The sequence below is a fragment of the Patagioenas fasciata genome, chromosome 8, assembly GCF_037038585.1.
Source record: "Patagioenas fasciata isolate bPatFas1 chromosome 8, bPatFas1.hap1, whole genome shotgun sequence".
Taxonomy (NCBI): domain Eukaryota; kingdom Metazoa; phylum Chordata; class Aves; order Columbiformes; family Columbidae; genus Patagioenas; species Patagioenas fasciata.
In genome coordinates, this window is record NC_092527.1 from 39,544,665 (window position 1) to 39,565,519 (window position 20,855).

A 20,855-nucleotide genomic window follows, 5' to 3' on the forward strand; every position below is an offset into this window, starting at 1 on the left:
GTAACAGCACTTGTTGAATACTTCTGAAGAACTCTGTGATCAAGACAATGTCTATTAATCAGAAGCTATTAGGAGACTTAATTTTTTATGGTTGTTTCCTTTAATATAAATGCTACCAGGGGTAAAAAAATGTGTATAATAGATGGAACCTGTACTAATCAGCAGATCATTTGTCTATTCTACAAAGCAGTAGCATTATAAGAATAGTATTTTGAACCTTGGCTGAGTGTTACCTCATCTCCTACTCTTGAAAAAGCCTGGATAATATTTACCTCTTGGCTACAACTATTTGTTTGGGGTGCTGTGTTCAGTCCTGCTCTGTAGATCACGTACAAGAGGCAGACGGTGTGGGTGTGCGAAGTGTCTGGAGACACTTCATGGCTTTTTTGGGGAGAGAAGAGCAGCAGAATGATTTCATGACACACATGAGAAATGTGGCTCTTGCCAGAAATGAGGAATCTGTTGGCTGTTTTCAAGAGACACATCTTAAACCACTGTGCATCTTTTTTGATGTGTGTTACAGCCATTAAATAATTAAGGAATAAGAATGTTCAAAAGCTTCTGTGTATCAACACTGTATTTTCACAGTCACCTGAACATCTGTAGTCAACAGTTAGCAATTAGACTCAAGACATTTCCAAGGACAGGGGTATATATATCACACAATCCTATTCAGATATTACCTGTACGATGGAGTTTCCACTCAGTCTTTCAAATAAATGGATCCTCTTGAAGAGCCAAGGCACAGGCATTGGAGCGCCAAACTTTTAAATGGATTGCTGGCCACCGTAACCCAGTTGTAGTTTAAAGGGAACAATCGTACCAAAAAAAGGGGGCAACAAAAACAAAGAAACCAAACCAAAAACCCAATAAACAAAAATGCCAAACCAACCAACCAAACCAAAACAAAAAAGCCCACCCCACAACACCCTGCCTGTGCCAAACAACTATGTACTGTAGTAGCAACTGGTGTGCCTAAACGTGCACTTCACTGTTAGAAGCCCCGAGGCACTGGACATATGAGCAGGACTGGCAGATCCGACCCTGGAATTAAGAACCATCTTAGTGCCCTTAAAATACCACTTAGAACCCAGTAATTATCTCCTAGAAGGCCTGAGGGGATACTAGATGTTTCTGTTTAAGTATTTATTTACTCCCGTATTTAAGTTTCACAATCGTGCTGAAGCTAATGAAGTTTCTCTAGTTTCTGCTCTGCCTAGCAACTCTTTACTACTTCTGCATTGAAGTGCAGGACATGAGCAAATCTTTAAGATGTAGCAAATATTTGAGTTTTAGAAAGTGTGTTTTTTGTTTAACGTGATACAGGAGTCACAAGAGTTTTGCTTATCACATGACTTTATGCCATTATTTAATAACAACAGTAGATCCGGAGTTACAGATCCTATTTGCGAAGCTTTGGGAACAGTTGTCAGCACAGGTATTTTCCATCTCATGGCTCGACAGTTTTCCCATTTCTTGTTTTCTAACCTGCACACTGTGGCCTGCAAACCGTTGGGGTTGTCTGAGCTCTTTTGTTGAAGTCTACATGAAATGACAAAGAAAGTGGGTGTTCTATACAAGAACAAGTCTCTTGGCAAACTGTTCCTGGCCATTGGGGGAGTCACTCAGATGGGTGTCCTGGTGACACAGCAGGATGACCATGAGCCAGCACTGGGCCCTTGTGGCCAGAAAGGCCAATGGTACCTGGGGTGGGTTAGAAGGGGGTGGCCAGTAGGTCAGAGAGGTTCTCGTGTCCCTCTGCTCTGCCCTGGGGAGACCACACCTGGAATATTGTGTCCAGTTGTGGCCCCTCAGTTCCAGAAGGACAGGGAACTGCTGGAGAGAGTCCAGCGCAGCCACCAAGATGCCGAAGGGAGTGGAGCATCTCCCGTGTGAGGAAAGGCTGAGGGAGCTGGGGCTCTGGAGCTGGAGAAGAGGAGACTGAGGGGGGACTCATTCATGGGGATCAATATGGAAAGGGGGAGTGTCAGGAGGATGGAGCCAGGCTCTTCTTGGTGACAACCAATGGTGGGACAAGGGGCAGTGGGTTCAAACTGGAACACAGGAGGTTCCATTTAAATTTGAGAAGAAACTTCTTCATGGTGAGGGTGGCAGAGCCTGGCCCAGGCTGCCCAGGGAGGTTGTGGAGTCTCCTTCTCTGCAGACATTCAAACCCGCCTGGACACCTTCCTGTGGAACCTCAGCTGGGTGTTCCTGCTCCATGGGGGGATTGCACTGGATGAGCTTTCCAGGTCCCTTCCCATCCCTGGCATTCTGGGATTCTGTGGGTAGAAAACCACTGCTTAGGATTGAAGCTGTCCTAAATATAGTAGGGCTGAAAATACTATTTATTTTTTTTTTCCCACCGCAAAGTGGTTCTGTACTTCACTTCCTCCTTCAGAGAAATCCATTCTTGCCCTCCGTGTGCAGTGATGATCCTTTCTGCATAAAAGGTAGGGCAGTCAGTCTGGGCGGCACGTGTGCTGCACAAATGACAGATCTGAATATACAGCAGCTTCTCAGAGGAGGCGTTAGGGCTGACAGGGCAAAACCTGATGCCTGAGTGCTCCTGACCATCAGGCTGGTAAAGTTTCTTTTACTGTAGCATTAAGCGACTTTTGTGTTTGCTTTCTATTTTTCCAGATATCGAAGACTTACCACCCACAGTCCAAGAAAAGTTATTTGATGAAGTACTTGATAGAGATGTTCAGAAAGGTAAATGCTCTGATAATGGTTAGAATCTCTCCTTTTCATTAGAGAATATATCCATGGTTTTGTTGCTTTCTTGTTTTAACTATAGATTTAATGCTTTCAAGTTAATTTCCCCCCCTAGAATTACTTCAATATTTACATTGTATTTAAGAGGCATAGAAAAATCTGAGTCTGTAGAGATTATTTTCTTAATGTATCTTTAAAGAGTTTAAAAGCTTTGGAGTTTTAAGTCACAAGCTCCGTAAAGAAAGCTGAACAAATATTTCTACTTCAGTAACAATCCTCAAACAAATGATTGTGGTCTATGGTTTGTTGTGGTGTGTGTGTGGGGGTTTGCTTGTTTGTTTTCTCGACAGTATTTTGTCCAAGGAATGCCTTTAGCCATTGTAGTTCACCTGTTTTTGTAGTATGAAGGAAAACTTGGTGTTATTCATGTTGTACCATTACTGTGCTCCTCAGATTCTGTGCAAACAGGTTTAAAAAAAGGTTATTTTTACATTGCAGAGCTGGAAGAGGAATCTCCCATTATTAACTGGTCTCTGGAGCTGGGTACGCGCTTGGACAGCAGGTTGTACGCGCTTTGGAACCGGACGGCGGGGGACTGCCTGCTCGATTCCGTCCTGCAAGCTACGTGGGGCATCTATGACAAGGACTCCGTGCTGCGGAAAGCTCTTCACGACAGTTTACACGACTGCTCGCATTGGTGAGTTGGTTTTGCGGCCGCTTTGAAGACGGCTTTCCACGCAGCACAGCAGTACGGTGTTAGAAAGAAACACAGCCACCACTCCCCCATTTACAGTGGGTGAATCACAGCGTGATTCATGGCGTAATCTAGATCTGACGTGTTTTAAACGCGAGCACTGGAAACTTGGACGTTCTGACCTTGGTGACGGTGTGTGATATCCAGCAAATAATGTTTAAAACAGAGCTAAACATTTTACGTTGTGTGCTTGTCAAGAGTGCGCTGACCGCAGTTAAGGCCGGATTGACTTGCGGTGTAAATCATGCACACTGTGCCTCGCTACCATGGTGGAAGCTTTGCAGAAGATTGTTAAAAGAATATAATCTTTTATTCTTGTATAAACTTTGCAGTATTTTCATTCCATCTGCTTAGTTAGAGCTTTATTCGGCATTGCTCTTTTTGTTCCTGTTCTGTCTGCTAAAGTAGTTGCAGTAAAGCACAGAGCGCTGACATTCAACTACTGCTGTCATTAGGCCATAGAGTTAATTTATCACTCCATAAAACAACTTCTTTAGTCCAATACTGTGGTTTGCCTCTGCTAGAGGAAAAACTCTTCTGATGGGACCCCTGGTGTCCGCCAGCTCTTGTGTGACGTGGGACTAAGGGAAGAGATTAGTAAAGACTAATAATTTAAGACGCAGGCGATTAGATTTCTTATGTTCTTGTAGTCAAGGGCAAGAGAAACGCTATCAGTAGGCGTGCTGGAGAAAGAGCCTGTCCCCTTGCTCTATGTGCTGGACAGAAAGTCAACAATAAAAGTTCATTTTAGGAGTCCCTGTAAGTCATTTTTGTAATTACTGTCCCCAGCTGCCCACTGTTTGGAGAAAACTCCCCAAACTCACACCCAGAGCTGGATTTTGTGGTGCTTCTGTAACAGTTCTCCCAAGAACCCATCCCCAAATGGATCTGTCGCTGCTTTAGAGTTGTTTATAATGGAGTGTGCATCTCGACCACGCAGGAATGTCCCTGGCATTGCAAACAGTTCCCCTGAGGCCAGAATAGACGTTTATGATAGATCAGGTTTTGTTCTTTATGGTAACAAAAACAAGCGTGGTATGCAAAAACATGTTGCAGACTATTGAGGTTTAAAGTGATCTTTCAAAATGTTAGTGTGAACTACTGTTGGCTTATGTTGTGTCTAACATAACACTCGTTATTTATAGTGTATTAAATCTGATTAAGCTTTTTAGTTCACTTTCTAGGCAGAATTTGCATTTTACTCTGAATTTACTTCATCTTTATCCTTATTGGAAGCATTCTTTTTAAACTGATCCATGTGTTACAGCTGTTTGAATACAGTCGCCTACCTTCAGCCTGGATAATCTTATTTGCTCGTTTGTCATTGGAAAAATTAGTAGAAGTCTTTAAGTTCTGTTGTAAACTGATTATCCTGTACGTCCTATACTTGCTGTATAGATTCTGTGTTGGCCAAGGTACTTTTAATTGTGACAGAACGTGGAACAGGGAGGAAGTGATATTGTTGTCACTGGCTCTAATGGCAGTTGCTGAAGGAATAGCTCTGAAGTGCCATCGTCCAGCAGCAATGTTCTTCAAAACCTTCACAAAGACACTTAAACTGGTATTTTTGTAGTCACAGGAAACTCCTCTAATTCATTTGGCCTCGTTTTGCTACGTGTGTTTAGATGCTGAACAAAGAAGAGTCTGTTTACTAGAGACAGTCTAGTGTCTGGTACCCAGAAAAAGCTCAACAGTGAAGTCCCCAGAGGCTCTGGCCTGTGGAGTCTTTTCCACTCACCTTTTAAATGACTACACTTCTTTAGTTCACTGATTTGTCCCTTTTTGTATTCCACCTTTAGCTTTTAATGGAGAACGGGCATATGCCCTAAGTTGGCTTTCAGATTTATTATTGTTAACGGATGCATTCCGTTCTCTTGTGCTAAACTGAAAAGTTTGTTTTGATTGAGATCAAAATCTCGAGTCTTGTGTCTGCAAGATTTACCCCCTGTGAGCACCTGCAGGTACCTGTGTGTGACCAACCCAAAGGAACTTCTGTAGGGAAAAACCTCCACCGTAGGTGGTGATGTGGTTTGTTCTGGTTGTGTGTGTGGTGTGTTGTGTTTTGTATTTTCACAGAATCTGATTAAACTTCTTTCAGGAGACCCGGCAATTAATTAATTTAGCACAAGATGTTCGCTGAGACTTTTCTGGGGAGAAATGGGCAAAATATCAGCTGCAAAGATGGAAGCAGTTGCTGCATTAGGATAGGCACTGGAATGTAGCTAGATCCACAGGATTCCCTATAGATGAGTGAGCACACAGACCTATCAAAGTATCTCACTAATCAGTCTTTTAAGCCATACAAAGGTTTTAGTTGTGCTTGGAAAAACCAACTTGGTTGGTGACAGCTGTCACAGGTACCAAGATTTTAGGATGATTGCATCATTACAGAAAGCATAGGAAAGGTTTCTTCCACACACACTGTTTTCCAAGATTTTAATTGAGTTCATTTCAATGACTTTTTTTTAATAAGCTGAACTTCAGAATGGTTTCTTTGTATTGGCAGTGAAGGCCGTGGTTTAAGGCTGGCTTAGTGCTCCTCACTAAACCAGTGTTCCCATGGGAAGTTGTGGCTTTTCCATAGTGCTGTGATTGGACTGAGTTAAAAAGTCAGCATCTGCTTTTCAATATGTAGGTAATCTTTGTAATTGAGTAAGATAAAACATTAGTGCTACACTAGTGTTCAAAAATGTTAATTTTAATTTCAACAGAAAAATAGAAATCCTGTGGCTTTGAAACTTTTAGTTTAAATGGGATAAATCCCCCTTCCTATATTCGATTCTTATCCATGTTGCTTTGTAACTATTCCACAGAATGTGAAATTACTGTACTTTTTGCTTCAATAAATGATGTAGAACAGATTCTGCCTCTTATGCATGGCCTGTTTGAAGTTGATACGCACGTACTGTGGAGTTAACTGGCTCGTGATGTGGTCAACAGCAGAGAATACCTGTACTGTTTGTGTGAGAACAACGAGCAACTCCTCTTATGCAAGATGGAACGTCTTAGTTATGTTCCTTGTACATCGATGCTTAAATAATCCTAAATAAAGCTTCAAAAAAATGTATTACAAGCAGTATCAAACTAGCCAGGAGCCTGTTAGGAAGTTGCATCTATTAGAGCATGTTTTCTGTAGACATTGTGATCCTGGGGATTATCAAACCGAGTTTCTTGAAGATTAAAACCAAAACACAATGTAGGTTTTCTGACCTATGTTCTCTTTCTTCCCCCATCTTTACAGGCTGAGGATAAAGGGTTACAAGAATTAAATGATGCTAGCAGGTGTATAGGGGTTGAGTAAATATTTTTGTGTTTACCACTCTTTCTCTGCCCTTTTAGGTTCTATACGCGCTGGAAAGAGTGGGAATCCTGGTATTCCCAAAGCTTTGGTTTACATTTCTCACTGCGAGAGGAGCAGTGGCAGGAGGACTGGGCATTCATACTCTCTCTTGCAAGCCAGGTAAGAGAACTTCTGTAAGGTGGCTGCTTGGCAGGATATTGTAATCTCTGAAGACAAATTGCAAGAACTTGAAGTGTTCCTCAGGAATAAGAATTTTCACGGATAAAGGACACAATCCTCTTAAGCCAGCAGTCTGAAAGTATTCCTGGGTAGGCTCTTCCTGCCAAGGTGGAGAAGTTCATTTAAAATTGTAATTTTTGAGCTTACCGTTGAGCAGGACAATGCAAACAGCACTGGCTCTTTTGGTGTAGAATAACAGACAGTTGTCTATTTAATGTCCTGCAGCACTTACCTCCTAGAACATACCTACACGTCTCTGAGCTCACACGGCTGCAAGCTGGTGTTTTATAACCCCCTTCCAAAATGAGATTTACATTCCTGTAAGTGTAGCTCCTCTTTTAAAGCGTAACCATGAATTTGCTGCTGTTTTCTTGTGACTTGTTGCCGATGTGCTCTTTTCCTATCATCCAAAGGTATTTAACTCAGCCTTGCCTTAGATAAGTGAATTATTTTTAGACTAAACATTATGTACAGTTTCATTTCTAAGTGGGCAGTGAAATATGTTAGATTGAGAAATAAGACAAAGAATTATTACTGACAGATTAAGTTCTTGTGCAAGCTGAAATGTTTTTACTTATTTCCAACTGATCTGTAATACTCCTCCAGTTTTCTGTTTTTCCTGTCAAAACGAGATCGCCCTTAAAATCAATTTTCTCTCTCAGATTGAGACTGTATTTCAAATTTCCAAGTAGAGATGGATAAGTTCTGTTTCACGTGTTGTCTTTCTTTGTGTTTGGTCCAGCCTGGAGCGAGTTTGGAGCAGACACACATTTTTGTACTTGCACATATTCTTAGAAGACCAATTATAGTTTATGGAGTAAAATATTATAAGAGTTTCCGAGGAGAAACATTAGGATATACCCGCTTTCAAGGTAAGCCTTTGGTTTTTCAAATTGAGTTGTCAAAAAGGTTCAGCTTTAAATTATAAACATGAAGTTGAAAGGTGAGCGACATAAACCACCAGCTGGAAGAGGATGGAATCATGTTGTGTGTAAATTTTTGGTAGGTATTAAAAAGAACATAATGATCCCCTTAAAACTTGGAGTTTTTCGTTGTATAGTGAACAAGCTGCCTGTAGCCACAGGAAGAATATATTTCACCCTCCACTCAATGTGCCTTTAGTCTATAATTCCTATGGAATATTCTGCTTGTGAGAACTCACCAAAATTGTGTGGTTTTTACTGCTGGGAGATGCGGGAGGTTTTAATAAATGGAATTTGCAGTTCTGTTCACATGTGGTACTGATGGCTGCAAGCGTTCGTTTTAGAAACTAAACCATATTGAGCGTAGAGCTGGGTGAGGCAGGCAGGACGTGGTGGCGTCGGCTGAGTTTGTCACCAGAGTTTTGGGACAAAGGGACGTGTCCCATCGCTCCACAGCAGCATTTGTGAAGCAGCCCCTTGAGAGCAGTGAAAAGGAGTCACCCGTAAAGCGAGAGGCAAAGGGGTATAAAGAAGGGTTGAGGAATTAAAGCAGGGCAGAGAAAAAAAGCTGAGCTTTTCTTTTGGCTTATTAAAGACGTGGCAATGCGGATGTTTGGTGTGGAGGCTGAAAGGGAAGGAGTTCTGTTCGTAAATGCTCTACCAAGAGTTATGTGAGGTGTAAGATTAGGTAACTTAGTTACGATTACAAAATATTGGTCAACTGATAATGTCAATCGTGCTTTCTGCAGAAGTGAATTCCATGACGTAGTTAAAAGGGGGTTTTACAAATGTATCTGTGCTTCAGTAATTCACACTTTCCAGCAAGTGTGATGTAAATACCGACCTGTTTATCAAGCAGTACTTAATTCTGCATAGCTGGATCACGTTCTTTCTCCTATTCTAGCAGCGTAGCCATCCTTGAGACAAATACAAAGATGTCCAGCTGGTTCAGCCCAGTTTTGCTTAGAAATTTGTTTGTGGATTTCTAAAGAATCTTTTATTAGAGATGATAAAATGACGGACTGGGAAAGAACGCTTAATCGTGTGATCAATATCTGACACTTAGATTTGGGTTGCTTTGAGCTCCAAGGATGAGTAGTTTGTCAAATGTTTTTATTTTATCCACTGGGCATGGAGCAGACAAGTGTTATGTGGCCTAAATATGCTGAAATTGTTGTCTTGCTCCCTGAACCAGACGGTAAGCGGGTGTCTGGACAACCTTTCGCTAGACACGCGTTTCCAGGAATTCAGTCAGACAAATATTTACGCCTCGCGGTTCGCTGGCCGCATCCATCCGTACATAGAAACACGAGCAGGTGAGCTGGGGAGCCCTGTGTCGGGTTACCTGTGCGCACTTCTGCCCTTGTCCAGCCACATTTCTGTGGTCAATCAAATACCAGCGGCAGAGCCGAAACCAAACAGCCGTGGGGCCGGGAGCAGTGTGGGCTGCCAAATGGTACGAGATGTGCTGTTCTGGGCCAGGATGCTGGTGAAGTCTGAGGAGTCCTTGGGCTTCTCCGATGTGCTTTAAGGTCACGTTCACCCAAAAAAAAACCAGGAAAGATTGATTGTGGGTTATAACAGAGATGGGAAACAATCTGTAGCACCTTGGAAAGGTGCTGTAAACCCTCCATTTGCCCCCAAAATTTCCTCTGTAGCGTTGCCACCCATCTCTGGATGTTGAAGTGAAGCGCTGTGTTGGCTGCAGCGTCTTCCCCGCGCTGGCAGCAGCTGCGCCAGCCCGGGTTGCTATGCTACGTGTGCGTTGCAGTTTACGGGCGGCTATTTTTAAACCGTCACAAGGTGAGGCGAGTTCTGCCCAAGCTCTGCACTACTCACCAAGAATTGTTTGTCTTCCTAGAAGAAGAGTTCTGGGGTTATTTTGAGACTTCGCGCTCCTCAAGCAAATGAGCGTCTTCATTGCTAAAAATGGGGGGGAGAAAAAAACCAGTGCGGTGTCTTTGAGTCTGACATCAGTAATTTGTTTTATCTGAGCAAAATAGTAGCAGCTTTTGGATGGGTTTATTTTGAGACCATATATGTATAATTGATGTGGGTTAATTTAATCTATGAGTACAGTGTTTATGAGAAGTCTCGTTGTCTCTGGGATGGGCTACATACTTAGGTGCTGAATAATATTCTGTGCGGTAAGTTCTTCTAAGTTTTGTAGGCAGATGGAATCTTTTCCTGGTCAAAACAGACATCTGCCTGTAGATTTATTTCTGTAATGCATAGTTTTTCTTTGCTATAGTTTATTTGTAATAAGAGTTACCAAACATGGAAGACTGCATTTCTAACCTCGGTTTTTTTGCTCATCGCTCTACTATAGACCGTAATGTGGTGTTTGTTGTAATGGCTTTTATGTCTAAACTTGTACAGTTGCAGAGTTACTTGACTAATCTCAAGTTAATAATCATTAGCTGTACTCAAAAGTGTGACCTATAGTAGCGCAGGCCGAACCAAGTGCGTTTTCAATGCTTGTTAACGTGCTGCTGCCATTGTTTAGCCAAAATAAAAGGTTTGTATCAAAATCCTTTGTTCTTGAACGTTGTTCTGACTCTTACCCTTGTTTCCTCTGCCCTAGGTGTGTATTTGCCTTTGTTATGGGAACAGAGTTTTTGTTGGAAAAGTCCGATCGCTCTGGGCTACACGAGGGGCCATTTCTCCGCTCTGGTTGCCATGGAGAACGATGGTTACGGCAATCGCGGCGCTGGTGCTAACCTGAACACTGATGACGACGTTACTGTTACTTTTCTACCGCTGGTGGACAGCGAGAGGAAATTATTGCACATTCACTTCCTCTCTGCTCAGGAGGTAAGAAATACTTGTGTATCTGGTGGCCTTTTTCACTGTAATCCCCACCTCGTTATGCAGTTCAAATAATTACAAGGAATATGCTGCTCTGTTTAATTAATATCGCTCCTTCCCCATCATTTCAGGTGGTTCTGAAAGGACTTTCCCACAAATTTGATGCTTATTTACAGCTGTAAATCGAAAGTAACTTTACTGTGCATATTAATACAAGTGTACCTTGAAAAGGACCCAGAAATAAGAATTCTGATGCTGACACAATATAACTATTGGGCAGTAGTTACAGCATGCTCTGCCTCTTTTTATAATGAATCTCAACTCATTTCTTCTTTAATAACTACGATAACGGCAGGGAACCACTTCAGTAAAGTGTGTATGTGGGGAAGGGAGGGCTGGAAAGCCTGAAGTAGTTGCAAAAAGCAGGTATCCTATAGATAAAGGAGAGAAAGTATGGGCTTTATCCTATAGATAAAGGAGAAAAAGTATGAGCTTTAAGTCTAGAGAGGGATATTTTCTTAGATAGCCATGACATTTGTGATGTCTTACAGGAGGAAATGTTTAATGTCAAGAACTACAGACTCCTAAAAACTGCTTTGTAAAGCCGGAAGGCTCTTTTAGGACTTACCTCCTTATGTTGTGACTCCAGAAGCAGTTAGTTGCTCACAGTAATTGAAGTATAGCAAGGCTATATTGGAAATACACGTCTAGAAGAATAGGTGGATGGTATTTTGAGAGCCTTTCAAGTTTTGGTTGAAAACGGCACGTGTGTCCCTTTGGCTTTTGGAAACTCCTGGCCCTCCAGCCTGGCTGCTCCAGAGCATCACGGGGGGATGATTTAAAGTTGCTGGTGATGTTTCAAACCTCCATCTCCCTCCTTTTGTCTCCCCAAAGATCGGTAACGAGGAGCAGCAGGAGAAGCTGCTGCGGGAGTGGCTGGACTGCTGCGTGACCGAGGGGGGCGTCCTGGTGGCCATGCAGAAGAGCTCGCGCCGCCGCAACCACCCCCTGGTCACCCAGATGGTGGAGAAGTGGCTGGATCGCTACCGGCAGATCCGGCCCTGCACGTCCCTTTCCGACGGCGAGGAAGACGAGGATGACGACGACGAGTGATGGCGAATACACCGAGAGCGAAGCAGCGCGGAGCGTCCGAGCCGGAGTTCACCTTGTGCTCCTGCAGTTCGCTGTGGAGCGACCCAATTGTAGGAGAGAACGTGCTGTAAAGGATTTATTCTAACCGGCGTGGAGAGTTCTAGAAGCTGCGTGAAGAGAGCGAAACGGGCTGGACTACAGTTTGTATAAAAACAAAAAGAAAAAACAGCTAATTTTATTATCAAGACAGAAAAAAACAAACCAACGAACCACCAACAAACACTTTTTCTTTCTGATTGTAAATCTGTCTATAAATGTACCGCATGTGGTTGTGTAAGAGGTTGTGTAATAGGAAAAGTATACCAGCATCCTAATTATCGCAGAGAAATGTTTCCAAGAAGGGCACTTAGGAAAGCACACGTTGGATATCGCTTCCCTCCGAGGTTCTTTTATGGTAGAACTTGGTATTCTCCATCACCTTTTAGCTCCTCTGCCACGTTTCTGTGAAAGGCCCTTGTATGTGAAGTCTCACTAGTGCCCAGGTCAGATTGTGAGGGTGTTTTTGTTCGCACAAAATATCCACAGCAAGTCAGAAGCAAAAATACATTCATTATTTTACTAATATTTTAGTTACAGCCGTGCCCGTATAATAAAAGCTCAACTCTGTGGAACAAACTGGAAGAGAAGCTAAATTTTCATTGAGTGAGATGATTTGTTTCCTGCAAAAGTTGGGGATTTTTTTTTGCATATTTTTTCTTCTTTATAGTTAGTTTTCAGTATACATAAGAATATTTATTCAGAGAAGTGACCTGAAATATAGGGATTTTATTCCTGCGAGCAAACACTAAAGGAAATTGTGTGAAATCTGAGAGCTCAGCCACGATTGAGAGTTTCATGTCTTGCTGTGATACAAACTACGCATCGTTTTACCACTTCTTTTCATCAACTTAAACACTGCTGCAAATGAAACCCCACCTTTAGAAGGGTTCCTCCTCGGTCATGGAATCTAGTGAGAACACACTTGGCAGTTGGAATTAAAGAGAAGAATCTATGCTAAAGTTGTTTTTTAAAGGCACTGTGTTATATATTTCTCAGTCTGTAAACCTGGGAATTTCTTGCATGTTGATTGATGTGGCCATACTTAAACTTACGTAAGTTCCTAAGATTGTAAGTTCAGAGTATATTCTCCGGTAGAAATTTTATTATATTTGATAACTTTAGCCATGTAACCTGTAATGGATAAAGTTGATCTAAAAATCTCACTGAAACACTAAAGGTTAACGCCAGTTTTTACATATGCAGTGCAATTCAGGTGGTCTTGAAAAGCACTTTTGATGGTGTGGTGGTTGAACAAGGAATTTTGAAGTAGATGAAATGGTTTTAATTAGAATTTGGAAAGAAGCCCCATAGCACCTATTTTTATGTAGTTCAGAGCTATGGAAACCCTGAGGAACTTGCTGCTTTTTCTTCCAAATGCTGCTTAGATGGTGTTGAAACGTGCACAGCTCCTACAGAAACGTGGTGACGACACCGAAAGGATCGAAAGAATGACATACTGTATTAACTTAGCAATTTGCCCATCACAGGTTGCATTGGGGTTTATTATGAAATGTTTCCACCTTTGGGTTTTTTTGGCCATTAGACCTGTGATGGTGCATGTGCAGATGTTCAGGTAAAAGAACACGTGAATATCCGCAATGTGCGCACGAGTTACCTGATGGAAACAGACAAACCACAGATCCTGAAGAGGTTCTTCAAACATAGGGGCCTATTTCAAATCTGCTTTCTAAATTTTGGTTGTATTTTTTTTCCCCTTACCTTGTCCAGCTGAACCTCACAGCTTTTCTGTTGGGAACTGAGAACACGAGAGTTTCCGTGATCTGAGCTGCTCTGTACTACGTGTTCTCCCTTGTGGTGTGACCCACAAGTCCTGCTAGGTCAGGACTAAGTGTGCCAGCATACATACAATAGCCAGACCACTGTAAGCTCAGATCCTGGCTTACCTAGGCCTCACTTCCCTGTGCAGACCATTCAAATGGGCGAAAGGATGAGCTTTCCTTTAGCAGGCGCCTCCGAGGGGCGCGCGAAACGCAGCGCAGAGTTTCACGTCCCGCTCCACCCTTTGCTTTCCGCAGTCCCGTTCCGTTCGAGGGAGTTTGAGCTTCCTCCTAACATGGGGAGATGAAACCAATGTGAAATCTGCCTTGAGCCGCGCATGCCTTCCCGTCTCCCCCGCTCTCCTGGGCAGCTGCCCTGCGGCCCCAGCGTCCCCGTGGCAAGGTCAAGTTCAAGTTCAGTGCTGCAGCCACTCCGGGCTGTTTCTCAGCCGCATGCGCCGCGCTTGCCGCAGTTTCTCTCCTCCTGGCCTGAGAGGAACAGTCCTGGTACTTCCGAGCTTTCCTTGATCGTTATTGTTCTGTTCCCATGTGCTGTACAATGGTATGTTCAGGTTTAACACGCTTCACGGGTCTTTTCGGGACTGGTGAAGTACCTTATTTTTCAAAAATCAAAGTGATCCAAACCTCATGTACCTGTAGATTAAAGAGATGCAACCCCCTTGCTTTGTGCGAGCGCAGTACTCGGTCTATGTCAATGGGTTCTCTCCTTGAATTACACACTTGAAAGTTTACAAATACTGAGATTAATTTGCAGATGTGCTACCTTGCAGCTTGTGGGCAAGTTCTGCTCTTTTAGCCAAGTATATCTATACATGCAATTGGGTCCCTCAGTTATTTTCCTCACATTATTGCTTGCAGTAGCACACGCTTTTCTAGCGCAGAACTTGGCTTTTCATCGCTACCTCCTTTATGTGTTTGGGTTTTTTTTCCAGTTTTATTTATAAATTCTGTAGTGAAAATCCCCTGTATTTCTTTTGGTTTTAATATATTAAAATTTAGTAATTCTGGATTCTCCTCCAGTTCTGCTGCATGGCTTATGGCAGATTGTGTTTGCTCCATTAACCAAATCAACGTGTGCATTCAGACACCCTTCCTTTGCTGCTTTTCCATTTTTCCCTTTTGTTCAGTAACTTCCCTTAACCCCCTTTTTTTAAGGTTTTTATAGTCTGTCACCTTCAGGCTGCTTGTTTCAAGCTACTGTGACACCCACTGCCACCAGAGAGACTCCTGAGCGTGACCACGCGCTGTGGCTCCCTCAGCAAAGCCACCGCACAAACCTCCGCCACCAACAGTTCATCTCTTGCTTCTTTGCCCAAATAATCTGCTACGGCGTGTTGGAATCGCGATGGTGCTCGTCCCTTTCTGCTTCCCCGTCTTCTTTGCGTGTCGCTGGTGTTGGCACTGCAGGTGCTGGAAGCCCAAGAGCCGGGGGGAAATGCTGAACCCGTGCCCTGTGGTTTGTAACCCCGGGGTCTCCTCGTTCCCGCTCTCGGTGCGCTCGTAGCGCTTTGGCAGCAGTCGCTGGCTCCTTCTGTGTCCGTCCGTGGTTTGGGTGAGGAGGGAGGTTGGGTGCTGGATGGGAACCGCAGCGTTTGCCCTTTTCTGTGGGGTTTGCGCTGAGCCTCTCGCTGTCCAGTGCAGATCCCGCTGCTGGCGAACGACGCTCCAGAATCCTGCGACACCCACCTGGGATGCGGCTCCTTGTTCAAACCCAAATGCAAGTACCAGAGCTACTTTAAAACAACTCTAAACCGCCGTTTTGGTATTTTGCTGTAACTGACCTGTTTAATCCTGGTTTCTCATGGTGCTCACGAATCATCAGATGTGCCACGGCCCTCACTGACCAAGCGTGGTCACACTATAAAACCTGGCCTCTCTTACATGTGTTGGAAGCTGGTCGCTAGTTTTCAGTTTGATTTGTATTAAACAAAATACAGAGTTTTATAACCCAGACGTCCTTTTGGTTTCAGTTTTTAGTCTCTGCCCCGTGAAAGGGCAGAACCGGCCTTTTCTCCAGCCAGGCTTGAGCCGCTCGCACCTCCCGTCACATTTTCTGCTTCATTCCCAGCTGGTTGTTAGCGCTCTGTCTCGAGTTATGTACAACAACTATTGGAGGTGTAGCTGCCTTCTTAGCTTAATGGAAACCCTGGTGATCTTTTTAACAAACATCCCATTTGATTTTAAATACTCACAAATTATAAGTTTCCAGCTCACGGGCAGCACCACCTGGATAGGAACTGAGTGAGCATTTCCCAGCAGTTTTAAACGGAGCTGCACACTGTTTCTCAAAGCCTGGTTTTGGAGTCACATTTCTGTCCCTTAGCTGTGCGTTCTCAACGTCTTCGACTTAAAGCGAGAGCTCTTACCTTTCAGAAATTATAGAAATTTTATCACTTTTTATTGAAAACTGCACTGAACGCTAAATGTCCACCTTTACAAGAAACAAATACAATTAACAGTAACACTAAAACAAAACATACTTCTGATAGCCATTGGTATTTTTTCTGTTTGGGACAGCTTACGATTTTTGTCACAGAAACAGGAATGTACCCATACAAAGGCTCAAAATAGGCCATCTCCTTTAAAACCAAAAAAAAAGGCGATGATTCACAAAAGACTATGAATATAACATGTAACTAGTTGATACAAATCTAATAGGATTTGTTAAAATCAGTCACATCTAATAACACATTTGGAAGTGTTCTTGTATAAAATAGCACGTGAAGAAAAGAAGACTTTTATCAATGTCTAAAAAAGTGGGGTTTGTTCATAGACAGTCTGACAAGTTACCATAAAAAGTGTTTCCTGAGACATAAGGAAATGCAACATTATTCTTGAACCCTTTCCAGCTCAAGACTTATTTTTTTTCCACTTGATAAAATAGCTGCAGATTTAAAACTGAGAAAATATATTTGAGTACAAATAGTGTGTGAAACTTAATACTTTCTTCCTTTTTTTTTGTTTTTTTTTTCCTTTTTTTTCTCTTTTTTTTTTTAATTTTTCTTTCCTTGCATCCTTGCAGGGCGCAAGTGAATGCACAGCTACTTTATTCAGTGTATTGGGCAGTTTGGTTTTTCCTCCTGAAAGGCAACTCCTGTCACACGTCACTGGCCCTGGGACACTGCAAAAAGGATCGTTATTATTATTATAATAATTATTCTTCTAAGCCAGCACTGACGCCTCCTGTTAGAACAGGAAACCAGATACAAGAGTAAGGAAAGGGCTGAAGCCACATAATGGTTTCCTCTCACATTTCTGTTAACTCTGTAAGGATTGTTTAATGCAATGGTTTAACAGGTGCAGAAGCCCTGCTCTTCCCAAAGAACGGAGGGAGAAAAGAGCCATTTTTATTCATGTGATTGATGCACAGATGAAGGAAACTTAACACACAAGAACAGAAGTTGATCAGTAACGTATCGCATCCTAGTTTGCCGCGCTTCAGTCAGCAGGTGACTCCTGAGGGCTTCTCCCCGCTCTTGACCGCGATCGCTTTGTCCTTAACACTGGAACACCAACGATGCGTCTGTCCAAAATCAACGTTACAAATTGCGTATCAAATGATTTTTTAGTTCGTGTATAACTTCTTCTCCAATGTCTCTTGGTCCCAAGTTTATTTAGTGATTTTATTTTATTTTTTTTTCTTATTTATTTATTTTTTTAAATTATCTGCTATTGCTCGTTGGGATGTTCCCTGTTGTCCCCGTGTTTTGTGGGCTGGTTGGGAGATGGAGCTTGGGAGGGATGTGCCACGGTGGGGAGGTTGTGTGTGACGGGGATGCCTCCGGGAATGATGCCCTCCATGGCGGCCGGGATCCCCCCCGGGGCCACGCTCACCATCCCCGGCGGGTACCTGGGGACAGAGAGAGAGGAACAGGCCCATCAACCACCGCCACCAAAGAGACTCCACTCCTCTTCTGCAGCCACGGGACAGCTCGAGGTTAAACCAACGCTGCTGTGGGGGAAATCTGCCTTCCTTTTCTTTATTTCATTTAATGTGCGTGACCCTGCGCTGCTGGCAGCTACTTTATCCTTCCAGTCATGCAGAAGCACTGACAGCCCTGGCAATGGATGCTGCGGATGCATTTGGATGCTGATGTATTTGGATGCTGATGCATTTGGATGCTGACGCATTTGGATGCTGACGCATTTAACTTCTTACATTCCCAATTATTTGCATTATATAGGCTTAATGCCCCAGCTCAAAGTAGTGATTTATACACCAAAAATTGTCTGTGTATGTGAGTTTTTTGGGGATTTTTTTTCCATTTGTTTTGTGATGGAGTATTTGAGTGCCGGCTCTGCCTCGTGAGCCAACACCGTTTGTACTTTGAAAGGAGAGGAAACAAGTTTTAGTTATATCCAGTACTTTTTCCTACATGTAAAAACCCTGAATGCTCAACTGCTAGAGGAGAGATGCGAATAATGCTGAGAAAGTCAATATTTCCTATTAATTATCAAGGTGTTTTACATGAAGTTGGATTGTTCTAAACCTTTATTGCATTGTTTACCTGAACTCAACGCTTTTAATACTAAAAGCACATACTAGAGATGTGATACTGATATAGTAATAATTTCCTCGTGCTTAATGTTGTGAGGAGGCAAATAATTTTTGCCAATGAGCTGAGGGAATAGAAAACTACAGGTATAAATAAACTCCAGCCCCCTGCCCAGGCTCTCCTGTTCTGTTTGGTTCATGGCCCCGATCCGGGCTGAGTGTAAACGCCCTGCATCTGAGCCAGAAGATCTGAATCAACTGAAACCTTTATGCCTGAAACTGAAGTTTCTTGTCAGCAACACTCAAGCCCTCAGCTTTTTGTTAAGAGCTGTTTGGAAGAGAAATCACTCACTTGGAGAGTGCTTTGCCAAAAAAGCTGTGTTTGACGCCTGGAAATTGCAGCAGACTCCTAGGATCCCATTACTAGATGGGCACAAATTGATTTCCTTTAACATAAACCAAATGCCCTTGAGAAAAAAGAACTGTGTCGGACTAGCAGCTGTTCCTGTGTCACTCCTTTGCCTTCATGGCACTGATATCTATCTCCTCTTCTGTTTATTTCCCTGCTCCTTTTCATGGCCAGGCCTTTTTTTCTGCAACTCTGCCTATGGAGCTCTGGACTGGTCTTTGCTGGGTAATTCTGTACCAGCTGCAAACATTGCTGCATGACCATGGTGAGGTGTAGAGGTTGGACACAGCCCTTGGGTAAGTGTCCTCCACTACGATATGGGGACTGTGGCTTGTTCTGTACCTTCTAACAGGTTGGTGAGCCATAAGAAAGACTTTCTCTTGAAAAACGGAGTAAGGAATCATCTTGAATGCTCTCTGAAAAGCCAAAAGTGAGCTTGCTGCCTTCATCATCCCTGCATGCAGATACCTTTGGCCACCTACACCTGGGTGTAAGTTTTCCCTCTATGGAAGGTGAGCTGCATCTTCCTCAGGCAGCCAGAGAGCGCAGCTGAAAAACGGGGTTCAAGCTTATCCGTCTTTCTAAGAGCTGGGGGAGCTATACGCATTCCAAGAAATAAATAACACGGAGTTTGAGGAAGGAGAAGAAATGAGAATTTCTCGTGCTGTCCGCAGGGAAGACGTGATGTGGGGGCAACGAGGCGCAAACCCTCTGGATGTGGGATGTGTGGGGCCAGCAGGACTGAGCCAGAAGCACCTCCCTGCTGCTGCCATCGCCGTGGGAAAGGTGGAGGGAAAACCGGGAGAGAACGGGAGGATTTACCTGCCCGCGAGGGCGGAGAGCTGAGCCTGGCTTACAGGGGCCACGGCTCCCGTGGAGCGTGACCAGGACCTGCAGAGGCGGAGGTTAAGCCGAGGCTCATCCCAGGGGACAGGCATCGCCCACACGCTGTGGAGCGGCCGGGGCAGGACCAGGGGGTGCGCTCCCCAATTTGAAGGTTTCAATCCGCTTTCTGCTGGTCAGAGGGAGCAATCGCTGCCTGGGACCTGCAGGCAGGGCTGTGGCACATGTGGTGCTTGGGGCCTTGTCCTCCTGATGTACCCTGTGTGTTGTTTTTTGTATCTCAGGGTATTTTTAGCAATGGTGATACGCTGAAGGCTGCCCAGCTCCAGCTGAGTCCTCATGCCTCACGTCTCCTACCAGCATGCTGTGAGCCATCCTAAGTGGAGCAGTAAATAACACTAATCTCAGGGATTTAGGTGGAAATTAGGCCACTTGACTCTGGACCTGTGTTTGGAGTTTTCACCCTGGCTTGTTAACCCCCAAGCAGGGCCAGGCTCGCAGAGCATGGACAGAACTGCAGAGCAAATCTGCAATCGCTCCTGCAGTTTAGAAGATGTGTCCAGCTTGTGGATGGGTCTGGGGGTCCTGGCGCTTATGGAGATGTCACACAGGTGACTGCTGGCCCACCAGGACAAAGCTTTACAAATGGGAGGCTTTGTAAACCCCGTGGTTAAATGGAGCAGTGTGAGTAATCCCAGTGATGTGACTGCTGGTCCCCAGGGAGGGCGACTTTGCTGCCACCGGCTGAGCTGATGCAGCTGTTGCTTGGGCTTTTGTGCTCAGGTCACAGCTGGAATCCCAAACCCAACCTCTGCAGGGGAACCCAGTGCCACCGCGGTGGTGACAGTGACAGTCCCATTCTCTGGCTCACCTGTACGTGGCACCATTGAGCTCTGGATGAATTGCTTGCTGATCTATTACTGACCACGGAGCTGTTGTGACAAAGAATTCCTTATTCACGCAATTCCTTAGGCTTTCTGGGATGCGCCCTGGAGTTGGAAATAAAGGTAAGTACATGTCAGGCAAGTCCCAGCTCTATCACCCTCTCATATAAACTACAATTTTTCCATTTCACTGTATTTGTTAGTATAGAGGCAGGGAGGCGAGGCACAGAAACCCCATATCCCTTGTGTCAGGAGGATGTTTTGGCTCCCAAAGTCCAGGGTTGGAGAGCAGTTTCCTACCCTGAGTCTCAACTTTCTGCTTTCAGAAAAGCAGTTGCCGTGAGCCTGCTGATCTCAGAGGCTGCCCAGACATGGAGCTGTGTTCACAAGAGGGGCAGTTTTTAGGACAAGAGAACCACTCCTTTGCTGGAGTATCATGTCCACCATCTTGAAGCAAGCTCAGTCACAGCAAGAGCTGGACACAGACACCTTCACTGCTTTGGGATTTGGT

General features: G+C 44.0%; 2 protein-coding genes across 10 annotated transcripts in view; one reads left to right on the plus strand and one right to left on the minus strand.

Annotated features, from left to right (window-relative positions):
• ZRANB1 (zinc finger RANBP2-type containing 1) overlaps positions 1 to 14,720 on the plus strand; it is a 41,084-nt gene extending 26,364 nt beyond the window's left edge. For all 4 annotated transcript variants that reach the window (XM_065842848.2, XM_065842847.2, XM_071812230.1 and 1 more), the window contains exons 6-11: positions 2,644 to 2,715; positions 3,217 to 3,415; positions 6,812 to 6,932; positions 7,735 to 7,864; positions 10,500 to 10,729; positions 11,618 to 14,720. In XM_065842848.2, coding sequence (XP_065698920.1) covers positions 2,644 to 2,715; positions 3,217 to 3,415; positions 6,812 to 6,932; positions 7,735 to 7,864; positions 10,500 to 10,729; positions 11,618 to 11,836 — 971 coding nt within the window. In that variant the 3' untranslated portion in view covers positions 11,837 to 14,720. The remainder of the gene's footprint in view (positions 1 to 2,643; positions 2,716 to 3,216; positions 3,416 to 6,811; positions 6,933 to 7,734; positions 7,865 to 10,499; positions 10,730 to 11,617) is intronic.
• Positions 14,721 to 16,089: 1,369 nt separating this feature from the next.
• Positions 16,090 to 20,855, minus strand: part of CTBP2 (C-terminal binding protein 2) — a 135,370-nt gene continuing 130,604 nt past the window's right edge. For all 6 annotated transcript variants that reach the window (XM_065842842.2, XM_071812229.1, XM_071812227.1 and 3 more), the window contains 2 exons: positions 20,332 to 20,449; positions 16,090 to 17,563 (listed from right to left, as the gene is read on the minus strand). In XM_065842842.2, the coding sequence (XP_065698914.1) occupies positions 17,383 to 17,563; positions 20,332 to 20,449 (299 nt within the window). In that variant the 3' untranslated portion in view covers positions 16,090 to 17,382. The remainder of the gene's footprint in view (positions 17,564 to 20,331; positions 20,450 to 20,855) is intronic.